We start from the raw sequence: 17,798 nt of genomic DNA, 5'->3' as shown, positions 1-17,798 counted from the left end.
TTTTATGAAACATTTGGCTGTTTTTTAATTTTAAAAACAGACGCGCAATAAACACAGCATTGGAATGTTCCTTAGGGAGAGCACAACGGTAGGTATATGATGGCCTACCCACTCAATCTATAACATGGCATTTGCTGCGTTCACTTTGGCATCCCCCTCTTGGTGCCTGCACTGCAAGCCCCTCATACTAGGCTCCACAGCCTTATACTTAGGCTCCACTTTCACCAGCATGCAGCTCAAAAGCAGGGATATTAACCCAGGCACAATGGACAGCCAGACCCAAATTAAGTGGTTTAATTAAAGGGACTGTACTCCCTTTCCTAAGCAGTACATTTTGGAACTAGACTGCAGTTATATCAGGCTTTTATAAAACACAAGACATATCCATTTTTGTCTCAAGAAGCTCCTTGTCTGGAAGTTGGGAGATGCATTTCTGCTAAATTACTACTGCACACTTGCTATCTACACTTATCTGCTTCCTTAAAGTAGACACTATTGTGCATAATTTCAGATATAAGGTGTGGGGTAAGATGGATCTTTCATGTGACTCATAACAACTATCTTTGATTCTGGTTACCATCAAGCTTGCAAGAATCAAGACTGGCTAGAAAACAGATGGGAGGAACAGCCCAAGCAACAGGCCCAGTTTGTGTGCAAACAGAAGCATCATCACAATGCCCAAATTGCAGCCTTAAGCGGGGACAGTTCTTTTATTCTTTGTTCCAAATAAATACACCCAGCAACACTTACAGGAAACTCTTAAGATTTCAAAAATAAGTTAAAAAATCCTTGCATTCCTTTTCAGAATTTCAGGGGCTCCCAGGTGCCAAGGTACCCAACCACAGGACAGGTGTTTTGCTGTAGTCTCTACAAACCAGTTGTCTCCCATCAGTGCTTTAAATACTGCTTATAGACCTGGAGAAGGACATTCCCAGCCAAGGACAGGAAGCACGTTTCAGACAAAAGTACCACTGTGAGCACAGTGGAAATACACATATTAACTTCAACATGTGAGAACATTTGGAGCTTCTCCCCATAGACATCAATACTTGATTACTCCTCAGAATACTTTGCAACTCCTGGCCTCACCTAAGCATCAGTCGTCCTTTCCTCCAGCAGGAAAGATTGCAAAAATGGAAAGCACTGTCCTCAAAAAAGGGGATGATTTTGTCATCCAAAGGCACTTGCATGGAAGAAGAGAGTTGATGGACACTTCCTCTGATCTTTTGATTAAAATGCTGCCTTAGGATATTACTTTTTCTTTTCCTAAACATGAAACAATTAGGCTGTGATATTTGCATGCAATAAAGGCTTTTTCTTATAAAATATGTCAATCCAAGGCCAGGAAAGAACATCTGCCTTGAAATGACCTTGCTGAGAACAAACAAAACAGACAAAACTAGCCCTGAACTGGTTAAAAACTGATATCCGAGCAAGCAGAGAAGTAGAGGGAGCTGAAAAGCCCTCCCCCACCCCAACTCCCATCTCAATCTTTTATTAAAAAATAAATAAATAAAAATAAATAAATAAATAAAGAGTGGGAGGGAAGAAGGATGACACAAACCTTTTCTAAAAGAAAGCAGTTGACTCTTTTCTATAATTTACACACACATACACACAAAACTCACCTGCCATAACTGCTCTACAGGTACCTTGCCACAAGAGCAGACTGTGATCAAAACCAACCTCAAAAGCAGGCAGATAACCAACAGACAATTCTTAGGCCAGTCTCCTAAGAAGCCCATATACCACATAAAACCATTGCTCAAACAAGAATTCCTTTGTGGTGGACCCATCAGACAGAATTAACAACACAGACACAAAAAAGAAACAAAAACCACACACATACACACCACCACAAATATAAGAGCAGCCTAACTCTTACTTCTAGGCCCAGCAAGGAATATCCTGAAAATACAGACAGTCCAGCTGCATCTTTCTATACCTAGCCACTGCTCCCAAGGGCCCAGTGTAAAAGAAAAAACACATATAAAATGTGTGATGTCTTATGTAGATTACAAGCAAAGAAAAGGGATTTCTCCAGAAATCCCAGAAAACCATGAAGTACTTTCACTGTTCCCCATCATCTCCCGATTTCTTAGTATCTCAGCAGGAACAGTTTCTACATATTCCAAAAAGATCATTGAAAACATGTCTATGATGAGACAAAGACTGTCAGAGCCCCCAGCACAGACCACTCCAAACTCATCCAATGAAGCAACTGTCTCTGACCCTCAAAAGAAACAAGCTACATTGACTCCTTCTCAAGTAACAGATAGTAAGCTTTACCTCTAACGCAAGGAGGCTTTACACCTTTTTATGGCAAAACATTTGCCTTTTTGGATGCATCTATGGGACTTCCTCATATACTTTATTTAGCAGAGACATCTGTTACTCAATATATGTTTCATATAAATCCTACCCTCCGAATCCCTTCCATCGGTTGTCACTAACGAAGCTTTGTGTGCAAAAACAAGTGTATTCTGCCCCCATTAGGAAGCCAATTACAGCAGGAAAAACAAGCAATTAACAAGGTGTAAAATAAACATCCTGCCACCTGCTTTTAATACCAACCCCACTTCAAACAAGTCACAGTCTCAGCACAGCTTTCACAATTGGCAACCAATATTATATATGCATTTATGCAGCAGCTGCTCTTCATTGCAAGAAATATTACAAGCTTACCAGATAAGGTCAGTATATTTAAAAGAAATATATAGTAAGTATTAAACCCTGCTTTGAGGCACCAAATGTTGCTTTTAATGAAATCAGCAGCATCAGGCTTGTCTGGTATTACAGCGAAGCTGCAGTCACATCCCCAGCTTAGGGATGTTTCTCTTCATTTCCATTTGCTTAGCAGCCTCTGTATTTGTTTCACTAAATCCAGGGGCCACAGCAGCTATTAAACAGCATGGGGGTAACTAAACAACGTAAAGTAAGAGTGTTTCCTCCTTCTGCCATCCCTGTCTTTCCCTCTTGGCTTTCTCCACCATCCCATAAAAAAATGCATCCCATGAACTGGGGGGAAGGTAGGAGCATAATGCAGCAGAAAGGTACCCACTCAAGAGTGCAAAGCAAAGAAAAAAGAAAAAAAACACTAAAAACACTAAACCTGCACAAATCAAGATTCCAGCTCAGTCTTTGCTCCTTGATTCAGCTCTAATAGGAAAGAGGGAAGCCCTAATCAAATCACACTAGCTAGCTCCAGAGGGAGCCACTTTTCTTTCCCTCTTGTGAAAAGCGATGAACAACACACTTCCATATAGGAAGTATCTCTCCAGGATAAGAGAAAGCCCAGCAGCAAGTTTGCTGTATTCAATAGTTTTGGACTGGATAATGTGCCCAAGAGAGCAGCAAAGCTTTGGTCTGTGTTTTTGTTTTTAATCCTTTTTCCCCTCTGCTTTTAAGTACTTGCTAAGTTTTCCATGCCACTTTTCAGCTCCTGATCAGTATGCAGTTTAACCACTCACCTGAACATTCATGCAAGTCTTTTCCCTTTAGGGTTCTTTCCTCTACAACTTGTTGAAAGATCAGGAGTACAACACTGAACACAATATCACTAACTTTTGCAATGATGCATGCAGTTCTGATGAGCTAGTCAGAGGCAAAACGAAAAGGCAGGGAGAAACTGGAAACAAAGCTCTAACTAGAAGCAGAGCCAACAGGGCTACATACTACGCTGAGATTTTCAGAAAGTTGCGAGTCAAGATCAACTGTGTAAAAATACTCCTTTACTGAAAAAGAGTTATTTTTAAGGAATTTTTTTTTTTTTTATTTAGATCTTACATGACAATTTATGCTCCCTGAATACATCCCCTAGCTAACTGCCAAATCAGATCTGGAAAGACCCTGGTTGAGTTGTTGAGTTCTGGACATGTACGAAGCAATAAGCAGAGCCAAAGGGGACAACTATGAAGGGTGAAAAACAGTGAAGTCTCCAGACCTGTGAGAGGAGGAGGTTGCACATTTAAACTTGACCAAGGGCAAGCTGCTTCCTGACATAAAAGAAAATATAAAACAAAAATCCCAGCTGCAAGCCCCAAGTTTCTCAGCAAGCCATTAGTATCAGCACAAGCGCAACTCCTTCCTAGAGCACTAATCACAGAGACAAGGTTACAGAAGACAACCTGTTACCATCAACTTGAGGAAGAGTTCAGTTGTTCAGGTCATTTTAACTTTTTTATTGTTGTTTGTTTTAAACAAGTTGCAGTGCATTCCCTTACATTTTGGGGATGGAAGAGTAGGAAGGAGGATCTACTTAGTCACAGCTGGAGGATTTCAGTACTCACTGGTAAGAGAACAATCATGCGTAGGCACATTTTGTAGGTCTAAATGCACGCTGGGCCTCAACCCAACCAATGACGGCTGGAAGGAGTATTGTTGGCTTTCAAAACTGTTCAGATCACAAATAGAAGGCCTGGAAGTGCTAGTTGGATACATTATTAGCTGCAACATGACATGAAAACCACATAGAGATGCTGTTGCTCCAGAAGCACATTGGAAAACCAGTTTGGTTTTCAAATTTCTTTCAATCTGCTGGTTCTAGGCAAGCCTTCTCTGCTCAGTGTTGAGGTGTAGCCTGATGGGTTCGCTGACTATCACTTTTCTTAATGTCTAAAGAATCGGGCAGTCCGAGGACTGCTGCTTGCTGCAAAGGAACGGGGCCAGGAACACAATGGGAACGTACAAACATTCTGAGAAAGATCACACAGTCTTAGAATTTGCAGTAACTCCAAATCTTCACAGAAGAGTGTTTAAAGAGACCTAGTTTTATTAAGTGCTAATATGCAACAGCTGAATGTCAGCAGCACCCAGTTCACCTGAAAAAAAGAACAGTTGGAAGCTGTGATACTACAAATAAGGGCTCAACTATACGCAGGACAAAGTAGCACAGCTACCCTCATTCGCATGAGCTACAGCCTATAAAACACTGACTTTGACTCTGAACAGTTGCATGTACACACATCACTCTCCTCCCCTCCCCCTCAACTCTTAGACTACTGTGGTTTGGCAAACTGTCAAATTAAGCAAAAGTTGAGCAGAGAATGTTCTGAGTATGTAGCAATCTTTCCAGGTCATAGACAAAAAAACACCACTTACATTTTCTAGGATCAAAGAAGTTACAGCCATAAAAGACCCATTAGATCCTTAAGTCCATCACCCAGCCAAATCGGGTTATCCAGAAAAGATGCAACAGATGTTAAAAATAACACTGAGAACAGCAGAGTAAAAATTTCTTGGGAAGAAAAAAAAAAAAAAAAAAAAAAAAAATTTTTGGAAAAAAAAAAAAAGATGCTAAGTCATATCTGAGAGCTAGGTCTGAAAGTTAAAATTCAGTTTATTTGGGGAGGGAAATAAACAACCATATTTCTATAAGGCTGCTGCAAGACCCTAACCTTTCTCTAACGCCATGGCTCACCATTAAACCCCCGTGACAGTATCTCCTTTTTCACTCCCAATTGCAAATTTCCACCTCCAGACACAAATGCCTTCACTGCACAGTTGAGCAAGAAAATTACTTTGGAGCCCTGGTGCTGAAAATGTATCAAAGTACAATCTCTAAATTCCCAACTAAGGCTAAAAAAAAAAAATTAAAAAAAAAATAATAAATAAAAAATATAGAAAGAATAGGCACAGTTTGGCTCCTACTGGCCTATAATAACAATAATGATAATAATCTACAGATCACAGGAGCTTCAGCTACTCTCCATGCCACGAATTCAGTCTTTTCACAACTGAGCATAATTATCATTCTTGTGACTGCAAAAATTGCCATCCTTTCATTAGGAGAATTGTAAAATCTCTTCCAGTCTCAAATTCTTACTTATTAAAATAGAAGTATTTGCTCATTTACAGTTCAAGTTAGGTCTACTGTCTCTGCACAGAGGGTCAATAATCCAGTCATTCAAAAAATAGTCACAAAAGACGTATTAACGTAAGCTCTGCATTAAGACACAATTATTTATATGTCAGGCAGTAATAGCTCTGTGCTGTACACTGTATCAACTCAGAGATACTTTAGCAGGAAAATAAAACACTTTGGGAGAATTTCTGCTCCATTCTCTTCTTAGGCGCTAGCATTAGGGTTATGCTACTTATCTTTGGGCAATGAGAATTGATAGTGTTCAGATGAATACTTCATCCCAGAGTCTCCAAAATAGCAGGTTCTGTTCCTGAAGTTTATGGTCATCACAGCACACTTCCCTCTGCTAAGCACAGTCTGTGCCTAATACTTCCCCAATCCTTAGATTAACAAAACACCAGTAAACAATTTCAAGATGCATTCCCATGCTACCAAACCTTCTCAGCTTGGTATATCCAATAAAACTGGCAGCTTTGACTGCAACTGAACATTGCATCCAAAGTACAGGGCACATCCATCCTTCAGCCCTCAACAGGCGGGGAAAAATGCTCCTATTCAGGCAGGTTGCACCAACAACACCTGAACAGGAGGCAGTAACTGGAGGATGGCACACGCTCTTGCTAAGCTGCCTCTTTTCATTTTAACCACACACAACTCACAGCAAGGCAGAATAATGTTAAGAGCTATATGGAAGACTGTCAAGTTCAGTCTGACCCCAGTTTAGAAACTCTGGACCAACCTAAAACCACGACTGCATCCCCAACTTAACCAAGTTTCAAGGGAAATTAAGGAAAAAAAAAAAAAAGAATAAAAGTAAACGTTGCCTGGAATGTGCAGAGGGAAAAAACACCACACAAAACTCACTTGGGACTGAGACTGGGCAGGCAAAGATGGATATAAACCGAAGTGGAAGCCCGTGCTTCCCAGCGCCTTCTCCTGCCCGAGGGAAGCGGCAGCAGCGCGGCGCGCCCGGGGCCGCGGCGTCCCGCGTCTCTGGAGACCGGCCGCGGCGGGGAGCGGGACCGCGAGCCGCCCGCTGCGGAGCGAAGGGACCGTTGCGGTTCGAACCGCCGGCGCGGGGCGACCGTTGCGGAGCGAAGGGACCGTTGGGGTTCGAACCGCCGGCCCCGGGCGACCCCTCGGGTTCGAACCGCCGGCCCGAGGCGACCGTTAGGATTCGAACGGATCGCTGGGGTTCGAGCCGCCGGCACGAGCCGCTCGCTGGGGTTCCAATGGACTGTCCAGGGGGGCAGCCGACCGTTGAGATTCGAACGGACCGTTGAGGTTCGAACCGCCGGCCGTTTGGGCGCCGCTCCCCGCGCGACCCCCGCCCGGGCCCCCTGAGGGCCGCGCAGGGGAGCGGCTGCCGCGCGAGGTGCCCAGGGCGGCGCAGCCCGAGGCGCCCCCAGCCAGGGCGGCGGGGTGTCTGCGCGCCGCGGGCTCCCTCGCCCCTCAGCGCGCCGGGGAGGCGAGCGCGCTGCCCGCGGGACACCCCGAGCGGCTGCCCCAGCCCTGCCCGCCGGGGCTCCCTCACGCCCGCCGCCCCGCGCCCGACGAGCTGCAGCCACCAGTTGCTCTTCCCACCCCGGACGGCTTGAGTACCTGGGCGGGATGGCAGCAGAAGCCTCGCGCCGCAGGAGCCGCTTTCCCGAAGCAACAAGTGCCGCCCGGCGCGGAGGCAGGAGGAGGAGCGGACGCCCTGCTCGCCAGAGCCGCCGCCGCCGCTCTGCGCTCCGGGCGCCCCAGCTGCCACTCAGCGCGGCACACGCGAAACGCGAACAGAAGCCCGCCCCGCGCGCGCGCCTTCTTGAGCCGCTCGGGACGCCGTAGTCGCCGCGGCAGCCCCGCGCGGGGCGGGGGTGAGCGAGCCTCCCTTCCCGGCGGCGCCTCCCCCGCGGTGGAAGCGGCCGTTACGGAGGAGCCGTTACGGGAGGAGCCGCCGCGGTAGGAGCCGTTACGGGAGGAGCCGCCGCCGGCCGCGATCGCCCCGGCCCGCCCCGCGCAGCCGCCGCCGGCTCCGCTGCCCGGTTCCCCCGCGCCAGGCCGGGCCCGGCGCGGCACGGGGAGGCCGCACCGACATGGCGGAGGCGCTGCTCGGCCCGGCCTGGACGCTGGGGCGGGCCCGTGCTGCGTGTCGGGAAGGGCCATACTGACACACGTGCTATGTTTGTGCCTTGCAGATACCGCGGGAAAATGATCATCCCGGTGAGGTGTTTCACGTGCGGCAAAATCGTTGGGAACAAGTGGGAAGCTTACCTGGGCCTTCTGCAAGCGGAGTACACGGAGGGGTGGGTGCTGATCCTCGCCTCCCGTGCGAGGTGCACGGCACTGAGGGAACTGTGGCCAAAGGGGACAGCCCTAAATAAACCGAAAACCATAAATACACTCTGATGATAACAGCAATAACTTCAAAGCGTTAAGGAAAAAAAGCTTGTTTACCTTTTGAATCTTTGCAGATTGTCGGGTCTTATTCTTGAAATGCAAACAGTTTCAAATATACCGCTTTGTGCAGAGGGGGAAGCAGCTGCACGCAGCCTTTGCACCTGCGCGTTTGGCTGGTGTTGTCCTCCACCTTTTTATTCAAGGAGAAGGAAGCTATAAACAGAAGAAATAACAAATGTTGGTGCTGGTATATACCTCTTTTAAATATCTGTGAAAACGCTTCATGGTTGCTATCTAGTTTTGCTAATTTTATTTCAAAACTCTGGTTTGGCCATGGCGAGGGAGACAGCTTAACTGTCCTAAATACCTGGCTGATAACCCCAACAGTTCTGTTTTAGAATATGCATGTCCCTTGCGTGACCAGAATTGCCCTTTAATAGCTCAGGGAGAGCCTGGCTATGGTGGGACTACTTTTAAATGTTCAGCAAAAGGTAACTCTTGTGAAACATTTACATTGTCATCAAGCTTAAACATGGAGGAGAAGAACTGACCTTTGCAAGGCAAGAGACTGGAAAATGCCATCGTAGGAGTTTGGGAGCTTCCTCAAGTTACAGTGAAACACTTCAGTGGAAGTTGCCTCACATCTGCTTCTGCTGTGGTTAGCAACAAGTTTGACATATTAAAGGAATATTTGTTTTTCATTCAAATAGTTAAGGTTAATAATAGGTTTTAAAATGGACTAATGTCTATGAACTGTCAAAAGAATGTGTATAAACAACACAGACTTCACTATCCCTTTCTAGGGTAAATCTTAACAGGTTTTATGGTAGCTGCAAATCATTTCTTACTAATGCTGAAATCCATTCTTACTTTTCAAATACTACTTTTTGAGAAGCAGATAGAGTAGAAGAAGTCAAATTTGTCTAAGTAACATAGTTAAAAAAAAAAAAGTCCCTTAAAACTGCTCTTTTTCTCAAGTCCATGGAAGCTAAAGGAACCTGAAAACTACAGTGCTTATACTGTTTTAGATGATACGTTATAGTATATATGACTTCTAAATTTGTAGGCATTATTGGAGATACAGAATACTAGTAACTGCAGTTGAAAGTTGAGATTTTTCTACATAACTCAAATCTTGCACAGGAATTACATGTTTTTAAAGACTCACTGACAGCATCCCAGAAGCTGCGGCTTTACTGCACGTATTTAGGCTGCACTGCATGAAGCCAGACAACCTTTACCATGGTTCTTTTTTTTTTTTAAATCAAATGCTAGATTGTTGCACTGCATAATATAAATGTAAAGATCTGAATTCAGTCTCATTTCATAAATGTCAGATTTTGACTGCGTATCAGACTGGCTTTATAGTTGGTCGGCTGGTGCTAAAGAGCGAAAATGCTGTCACAGGTCAGTAAGAGGTCCGGTGCTTTGGGAAGTTTGTGCTACTTCCTACCATAAGAGTTGAGGGAGATGTAGCTAACACGGGCAGTTATGGTCTGTCCAAGATTTAAGAGAGGAAATGACATGTTTCAGAGCTGTGTTCTTGATAACTATGTTAACAGCTCTTGATTGCTCAGATTTTTAACCAGATTAACTCCTCCCTTTTCTAAGAAATCAGGTTTGAGAAATAAAACTAAGTTACTGTTATAAAGTAACTAGGGTTTAAAACGTGTCATTTCCATGTTCCTTTTCAACTATGAAGACCAGAAATTTATTTCCAGAACTCCAGTACGTGCATCTCACTTAACCACACTATCTGTGAGGAACTATGTCCACATGAGCAGGCTGGTTCAGAGAGGCAGTGCCTAAGAACTAGCCTTGTATGGTTCTGTACTCCTTCATTCAGACTTACCTCTGCTGGGTCCTTGTGTTGCCTGCACGACATTTAAGAGAAGAGGAGTCTTCTGCAGGCTGGAAGAACAGGCAAACATCCTGTCAATGGCAGCAAATAACAACATTAGCAGCTCACGCTAAATTTCTCAGTTACTTGGTTTAAATTGGAAACAAGCTTTCTTCTATGACTAAGCTCAAAGTAATCAGTATGTTGCTTAGGAATACTTGAAAAGGCTTCTGACTTTTTTTTTCTCTCCTTTTCCCACCGTGTACATTAATAGAGATGCCCTGGATGCCCTTGGTTTGAAGAGATACTGCTGTCGCAGAATGCTCCTAGCCCACGTGGATCTGATTGAGAAGCTTCTGAATTATGCTCCTCTTGAGAAATGAGATGGAAAAGATAAACCACGAGACATGTGGATGATATCTCTAATATTGAGCATGAAACTGGACTTCAGGGGTTAAACAATACTAGCCCTCAAAATGCACTGCATCCATTCAGATTTTATTTTCTGAACAAAATACCAACATCATCCACTAACCTTTCAGAGAAACCAGTGAAAGAGGAAGTCTACTTCATCAGGAATTGGAGATTAACTTTTAGATGCTTCTGCTGGTAAAAATAAAACTTTATTTTATAAAATATAGTACATCTGTGTATGAAAAATGCTAAAATAAAGGAGATCTTTCCCTGTAGCCTCCCAGTGGTTACTGGATGGCATTGAGCTTTGATCTTAGCATTTCCTTCTACACCTTTCTTTGAGGTATGATAATTTCAGAAATATTATTATAATTTCTTTCTTTTAACAGCACATAGGAAAGATGAGAAAGACAAATGGGACTGAAATGCTGACCTCTAGCAAGAGGGAAAGGGTAAGTTGGGCTAGTGAGATTAGACATGACTCCTGAGTAATTCTGGAAGTAGCAGAGTGCACTTGCTGCTGCAGCTGAAGGCAATTTATGGTTTCTACCACAGCTTCATTTTTATTAAAATGCTACGTCTGGTCTATTATAAGAAAACAGTAAATCAGAGGGAGCAGAGCTCTCGTGTCCCTGCCTGCACTTAGGTCAAACTCAGACAGGTTTTCCCAGTGAAACTTTGTGAGTGTTTGCACGGGCATCCTGCGAGCAGGATCAGAGCCTGGACGTGCAGCTCTGCACTGCTGCCTCGCGCGGACGGGTGCAAGCTTCTGACCGCTCAGTGACTTCCTTGGCCCCTCCTCGTGCTGTGCCCGACTGCGTGTGCTCTGTGACCCCAACCCGGGCACCAGTGTCTGCCGAGGGACTGCACCAACCTCTCCCCTTCCCACCTGCCCTTCCTGTAGAGGCCTCCTGGTGTCAGCTACCCATTAAACGCTGGCCTGTTTCGTGCCATTACCAACATCCAGAAAACACACTGCTGCCACGGTAAGACTGTTCACGTGCACATGCAGACACTCTCGTCTTCCCCTGGCATAGAGGAGGGCAATTCATCTATTTATGCCTGCTCAGGATTTTGTTTAAATGCAGTTCTAGGCTGCATGCAAATGAAGGGCAAATTAAGCTACAGCAGCCTCATAAAAATGGTCTGGAATGGATGATAATCCCATAACTTGGAGCCTGTTATTATTTGGTACAGGCAAGTTCTTGGCACTTCCATTTCAGCTAATAGACTGGAAGTATTTTCATAGATTTTTTACATTTGAGGAACCCCAAAGAACTTGGGTTGAATAAACGCCAAATTTCCAGAGATGCCAATTAACTAATGTTACTGATTCAACTGTTAGGCAACTAGGTTGTCTCAAAAACCAAGTTGCAGAAAAGCTTGCCTTTAGCTATAGCTATTACCCCACAAATCTTTACACTTGAACTTTCTTTTCGATTTATTACAGTGAGATTGTAGAAAAGATTTCCCATATTCAGCAGTTCTTCACTGAAGACATTTTAAACCCATATGCTTTACCCTAATGCAAAGAGAATTAAGCAGTTGATTCTAGCATTTATTTCATAGTTGGTTGGATAGCTTATGTTCTGCATGCCTTCCATATTAGCCAGCTAAATGCATTAAGGGAAGAGGGGAAAAAAAAAAAAAAAGAAAAAAGGGAGGAAGAAGTTTTCTCTCTCTTTTAGGCTCTGTGTTAGAAGGGGCATTATGAAATACAGGATGACCTTTGCAAACTCCTTTAGGGCGCATTTTCTGTTTGCAGAGGAGTGTTACATGAAGACACATGCTAACTTGTTCAGAGAGAGCTCAAATGCCAAGAGAAGTGCCAGTGCCTTTGTCAGCAAGCTCTGCAGAGCGAGTGCAACAGCCCAGGCTGCCCCCGGTGGCTGCGGCAGCCGTGCCCGGTGCCGTGCAGACCGCAGTCCTGCATCAGTGCCAAGGGACTGGATTAGGTGAACCATCAGGACGTGATTTCTAGCTATAAAAACGAATTTGCTAATCTTATTCTGCTTTAGAGTATTACATTCCTTTTCAAAGCAGATGCCAGCACAAGCTTAAGTTGTCTGGTAACAAAAACTATTGCCATTAAATACTATGGGGAAGATGCAATTTGAAAAAAAAGCAGGCCCCGTTCAGAATTCCAAAGGAAAAGTTGCTCTGATTGCTCCTTCTCAGGCAGGAAACAGTGCAGCAGAAACCAGCAACACAGCGAGGTCCCGCTCCAGCAGCGCCGCCACACAGAGAGCGGCAAGCAAGAAAGAGGAGCCACACGAAGTCACAGCAAACACGAAAATTGCTCCCTGCAGCACATCAGGCAGCCTGTCTGCATCGTGACTGTTCCTCAAGAGCTTGCAAAAGCAGCATTAGGGGGGGAAAAGCCATTTTTGTAATGTGATTGAACAAACAGTTTATCATGAATAATTAAGGCCTTCATATGAAAGATTGCCTCAAGACTTTTCTCCTTGGAAGAGTTAAGAGCAGAAGCAGAGTTTAAATCCTGCTCTAAAAAAAAAAAAAAAAAAAAGAAAGAAAGAAAAAGAAAAGGAAAAAAAAAAGAAAAGAAAAAAAGCCAGTAAATTTTTCAATGACTGTCTATAAATCCCAGATTTCACCCTCGCTCTTTGGTAACTATAAAAGCTCTGAAAATAATTCCCTTTCTGCTGCCATTTCTCCTGTGCTTGCCTCTGCATCTGTTAAGCATGTTCATGTTGGATTTGCTTTCTAAACTGCTAGATCTCCTTTAAAATACCCATTAAATATGCTCACAATAACAATAATTTTTAAAGCCAATGTGGGACATTAATACACACACACACACACACACATATATATGTATATGAAAAAATAAATTTAAATATATACTAATTTTGGCCTTTTCTGTCTCTAAGGAGAACTTTTCTCCTTAGCATAATCAAAATAGGCAGAGGCAGCCAAACAAAATTCATGCAGCCCTTAATTAAATACAGAAATCTATTAATTGGAAGACTGCTGAAATACCAAAGATTCCACTGCTGCTCTGTAGTCACTTATTTGCTTTACACATTAAACATTTCTTGATTTTTTTTTCTAATTGGTTTTCAAAGACTGTAGTAGGGAATCACATTAATTGGAAAATGGGAAAGAAGTCAAAAATGCAACAGAAAACTGCAGTCACCTAGATGGCCATCTCCCTAGGGCGAGGCAGGATTCTCACATGTTACTACTGTATAAAAACGAAGCAGTGACTAAGAAGCATCTGACAGGAGAAGAGATCATTAAAGCACAGGAGAAAAACTGGCTGCTGTTGAGTCCCAATTCCTGCCTCTAACTGAAGCATCAATACCAAGTTACTTGTACACCCGAAAAGCTCATTGTGCCTTGAAATGTCAGTTAAGAAGAAAAAAAAAGTCTTAATCATAATTCTGAATCCACCTGCAGGAAGGGAAGCGGGCACTTCCAGTGTTATCCATAACCAGCCCTAAGGCCTTACGCCTCAGGTCTCCGAGGAGCAGCCTCTGTGACAGTCTCCTCACAGGGTGATAATATGAAGGGAGATGGGCACCACCACCCGCCGGACTTTTCCCCAAATTCCATCCAGAATTTGATATTCAAGATGGAGCTCTGTTAAATGCTTTATCATCATGGAAAACCCCATAGTTTCCATAGAGATACAACAAGGCCTGTGCCTAGAAGGCTGCCTTTTCTTGCCAGCAAACTGTAAGGCTCTAGAAGCCAAGTCACTTGTTTCCCAGTAAAGAGTTCTAGACAAGGAGAGAGAGAAGGGAAGAGAACAACGTGGATCAGAGCCAGGCCAGGAGATACCTCGGAGAAGAGCTGTCCCTGCCCAGCACGGCCCCATGGCGCCTGTGCTTCCACTTCCCGCTCGGGTCACAGTCTGGTCGCGTGTCACACAGCTGTGTCACCCTCTGTCAGCACTCCTGCTCCCAAGCCAAGTTTGTCAGATTTCTGCTGCCCAGGGAGCAGGCATTTTTAATTGTCCGATATGAACAGCACAATAAAGGCACTTGAAAAGCGAGCGGAAGGGGCACGTGGCAGAGAATTTGCCTTTCAAGATGTGCACAGTTTGATGTGGCACCCCTTGAAGTCTGTGGGAGACTTTTCATTAACTTCAAGGTGACTTAAAATGGCCGGGCAGCACGCGGTGCCTTGGACCAGCTGAGTGGCCAGGATTAATTTGTCTTATTAAGTTCTGCTAAGAAAAGCTGTTTGAGGTACCTCAAGCCTTAGATACTCAAAGAGCTTTTAGATCTTCCTGCAGATCTCAGCCTTATGCACCTCCGGCACTTATGACTGTTAAAAAGGAGAGAAAAAGAGGAAAACAAAGAGAAAAAAATAAAAGAAAAAAAGGAAAAGAGTTAAGACACTATCTTTGGCTTCAGGGAGACGATCTCCCAGCAGGCCACTCTGGGGAAGCTGCAGGGCAACAGGCAAAAGCCTGGAAGCAGCAGCACGGTGTTTCCAGAGGAGTTGGTCTTGAATCAGCCCTCATCTCCTTGACGTTCCCCTATGGAAATACAGGGGGGATATAGACCAGGACAACCCAAGGGCCACTCTTGCCCAGCCAGGGGCAGCTGCACACGAGGATCCCCAGCCTGGCTGCGGGATTTGATTCCAGCAGGATCAGCACTGTGAGCTGCTTGGCCACCTAAGAATCTCCCATCCGGGGGAAGGGCCCAAGCACTGACCCAAAAACCATCAAGACACCACCCCGGCCTGCACACCTTTTCTGGGACAAAACAACACAGCCCTGAGCCACTGGCAGGCCCTTGTCCCTGCAAGGGAGCGGGCTGCCTGCAGCTGCAAAGCAAGCGCAGCGCCAGAGGCTGGCGGCTGGGCTGGCACTCTGCTCCCCGTGCAGCCGGCGTGGAGAGGGGACGCTCCTGAGCACCACACGGGTTGCTTTTCTGTGCCTGCTCTCCATGGGCCACGTCAGAAATCATGTCTTGTAACTGCTGAGCCAGAACATTCACGCAGGAAAGTCCTTCATTTATCCCTCCCAAATATGAAGCAATTGTTTTAATAAAGCGGGTTCATTATTTTCTGCTTTTAGGAGCCAAAGAACAGCGATCAAAGAACAGAGTGGAACAGCTGACAGCAAGCTAAAAGCACATATTCTAGTGGGAGCACAAGACAAAGGCAGCTAACAGCAAACTTCAAAGAGAGCAGCAAAGAGGGTGGTCAAGACTTGCCACAGGCACTAAGGATTCTGAATTAACCCCTCCACCCCATGGGCTTGATTTGGAGGTAAAAAGAACTAATGTTGAATGCTTACTCTGGAAGCCAGACCCTCTTCATTAAAAAGCAGGCCTAATTGAAGCACTCAAAGAAAAAAAAAACTGCTAAAAAAAAAAAAAAAAAAAAAAAAAAGGATTCAGTGCCGTAATGGAGCCAGGTCAGGCATTAGAATAGCTGTGCTCAGGACAGCAGCCACCACTTCTCTATAGGGCACTTGCCACGTTATCTGTAAGGAGATCTTGTTCACTGAAGTGATACAGCCAACACCTCTCCAGAGACCTGATCCGGGTGCGTGGAGTTCAACAGGAATCTTTCCTCCAGTGCCAGTGTGCTCTGGGTCCAAACGGTCCCATTCTGCTTTCCCCAGGCTGGTCACATTAGTCAGGGAGATGCCTTTCATCCACCCCTGCATAATGTAATCACTCACATCCCCTGTAGAAGCAAAAACGCTTTATCTTAGGTATATAGATAGGGACAGACTCCAACAAGAACAGGGCAAAGATTAGATTTGTCACCAAGCGCTGGCGAGTGCCATGTGCCTCAGCTTCCTATTCTGTACACGCGAGCTAAACCCCCTGCACCAAGGGTCTGCTGCAGCCCTTCAAAAACCAGCAGAGACAGTGATCAACTGTCCCCAGCAGTCTGCAAGGTACGAGAATCCTGCTAAAGCCCCATTTTCTCCAGTTATTTACCCAAAACTACTGGCAGGTGTTTTTTGGCCAAGCCACGTCTGTGATACAAAGCATGTTCCCTTTTGGACAGGACTGGGAAATAAAAGAAAATGTCCAGTGAATGGGGGGAAAAAAAGGCAGGTGGTAATCAAAGCAATACCAGCTACTTGCAGTTGAAGCCTGCACTGGTGAAACAGGATATGTTCCTACCAATACTGATTAGCCACCACACAACACCTAGAAGGGCTCGGTCCAACTCTTTATCAATGCAATGATGTTCTGCAAAACAAGCCCTCAAGCCTCCTGTTTCCGAAGAAAAGTGGAAGTTTGAAACTTTTATAATTGAGTTCATAAATTTATATACAGTAATGGAATACCTAATGTCTGGGCTAGAAGTATAACAAAGGTTTTGCTTAAATTCACCCTCAAATTTAAAAACAAAGAAAAAAATTAGAGCTGCTTTGAGCTGTAGGCCTTTCCTAGTAATGAGCTGTGCAGCTGAAGCAATTATTAACTTTATTTTTTAAAGGCGCAATAGCATTTTGACCAGAAGGTCTTCCTCCAGGAATGATCTAGTAAATGAAAGCATTAAGTTAATAATGGCTTGAGTGCTTGGGATCGTTACAGAGGGGGCCTACAGCTCCACTGCCACACTTCACTAACTTATTTATTATTATTATTGTTGTTGTTGAAGTGGCTTGAAGAAACCCCGTTCTGAGCCACTCAGCATTAAATGCAGCCTAGACAAATACCTCTTCTTGTCCATTAAGCAATATTTTTAAAAGGCAGAAAGCAATAATTGGATTCCATTGGTGAATAATTGCTTGTAATAAATAAAGAGAAACAGGTGCCTTTGGCCTCAACAGCTTTGGTTACAGCCACCTGAACTGTTACTGACGAATGAAGGAGGCGCCACATACTGCAAGAGAAGGGTGAGCGGCAAGATGGAGAGGTCACCCATTTCAGCTGGAGCAGGACACATCTCCAGAGAAAAGCCAAAGCAGCAGCGACTGGTGAGCCCAGCCATGCTGGGCAGCAGGGAGAAGGAGCTCGGCCTGCCCCACAGCCAGCAGTGGCACCAGGCGCAGCTCGTCTCGACCACAGATGGCCAAGGCAGATCCAGGCCTAGGGCCGCTAGTCCTGAGCGAGCCTGGGACCTCTCCCAGCCCGGGGGGGAGACCCAATGCAGCCCCTGCCAGAGCTCCTCCTTCTTCTGGAGACATTTATTAAATTACCAGCAATCTTCTTGCCTCCCAGCACCTTCCCCCATCTCAAAATATCAGAAACTTACTCCAAACTCTGAATGTAATAAGCTAACTAAATATAACCAGGCAGTGCCTTATGGTTTAGTTCTCTGTGGATTTCATGTCCGCTGACAAGTGGTGAAATC

General features: G+C 44.9%; 1 protein-coding gene across 1 annotated transcript; it reads left to right on the top strand.

Annotated features, from left to right (window-relative positions):
• The first annotated feature begins 7,785 nt into the window (after window positions 1-7,785).
• POLR2L (RNA polymerase II subunit L) lies at window positions 7,786-10,669 on the top strand. Its single transcript, XM_026034806.1, has 3 exons — window positions 7,786-7,807; window positions 8,044-8,151; window positions 10,360-10,669. Exons 2-3 carry the CDS (start codon window positions 8,057-8,059, stop codon window positions 10,466-10,468), a joined length of 204 nt encoding a protein of 67 aa, XP_025890591.1. The 5' UTR covers window positions 7,786-7,807; window positions 8,044-8,056; the 3' UTR covers window positions 10,469-10,669.
• The last annotated feature ends 7,129 nt before the right edge of the window (window positions 10,670-17,798 follow it).

This window comes from Nothoprocta perdicaria, unplaced genomic scaffold (assembly GCF_003342845.1).
Source record: "Nothoprocta perdicaria isolate Ctin4 unplaced genomic scaffold, notPer1 scaffold_15, whole genome shotgun sequence".
In the NCBI taxonomy this organism is placed as follows: Eukaryota; Metazoa; Chordata; class Aves; order Tinamiformes; family Tinamidae; genus Nothoprocta; species Nothoprocta perdicaria.
The sequence above is the reverse complement of the archived record's forward strand: the minus strand, read 5'-3'. Positions and strand labels throughout refer to the sequence as shown.

What these genes read in the sequence shown, in the direction of transcription:
- POLR2L (XM_026034806.1), top strand. Translation starts at nt 8,057, where the DNA reads ATGATCATCCCGGTGAGGTGTTTCACGTGCGGCAAAATCGTTGGGAAC. An exon ending in CAAGCGGAGTACACGGAGGG is followed by an intron (nt 8,152 to 10,359) that starts GTGGGTGCTGAT and finishes GTACATTAATAG; the next exon opens with AGATGCCCTGGATGCCCTTG.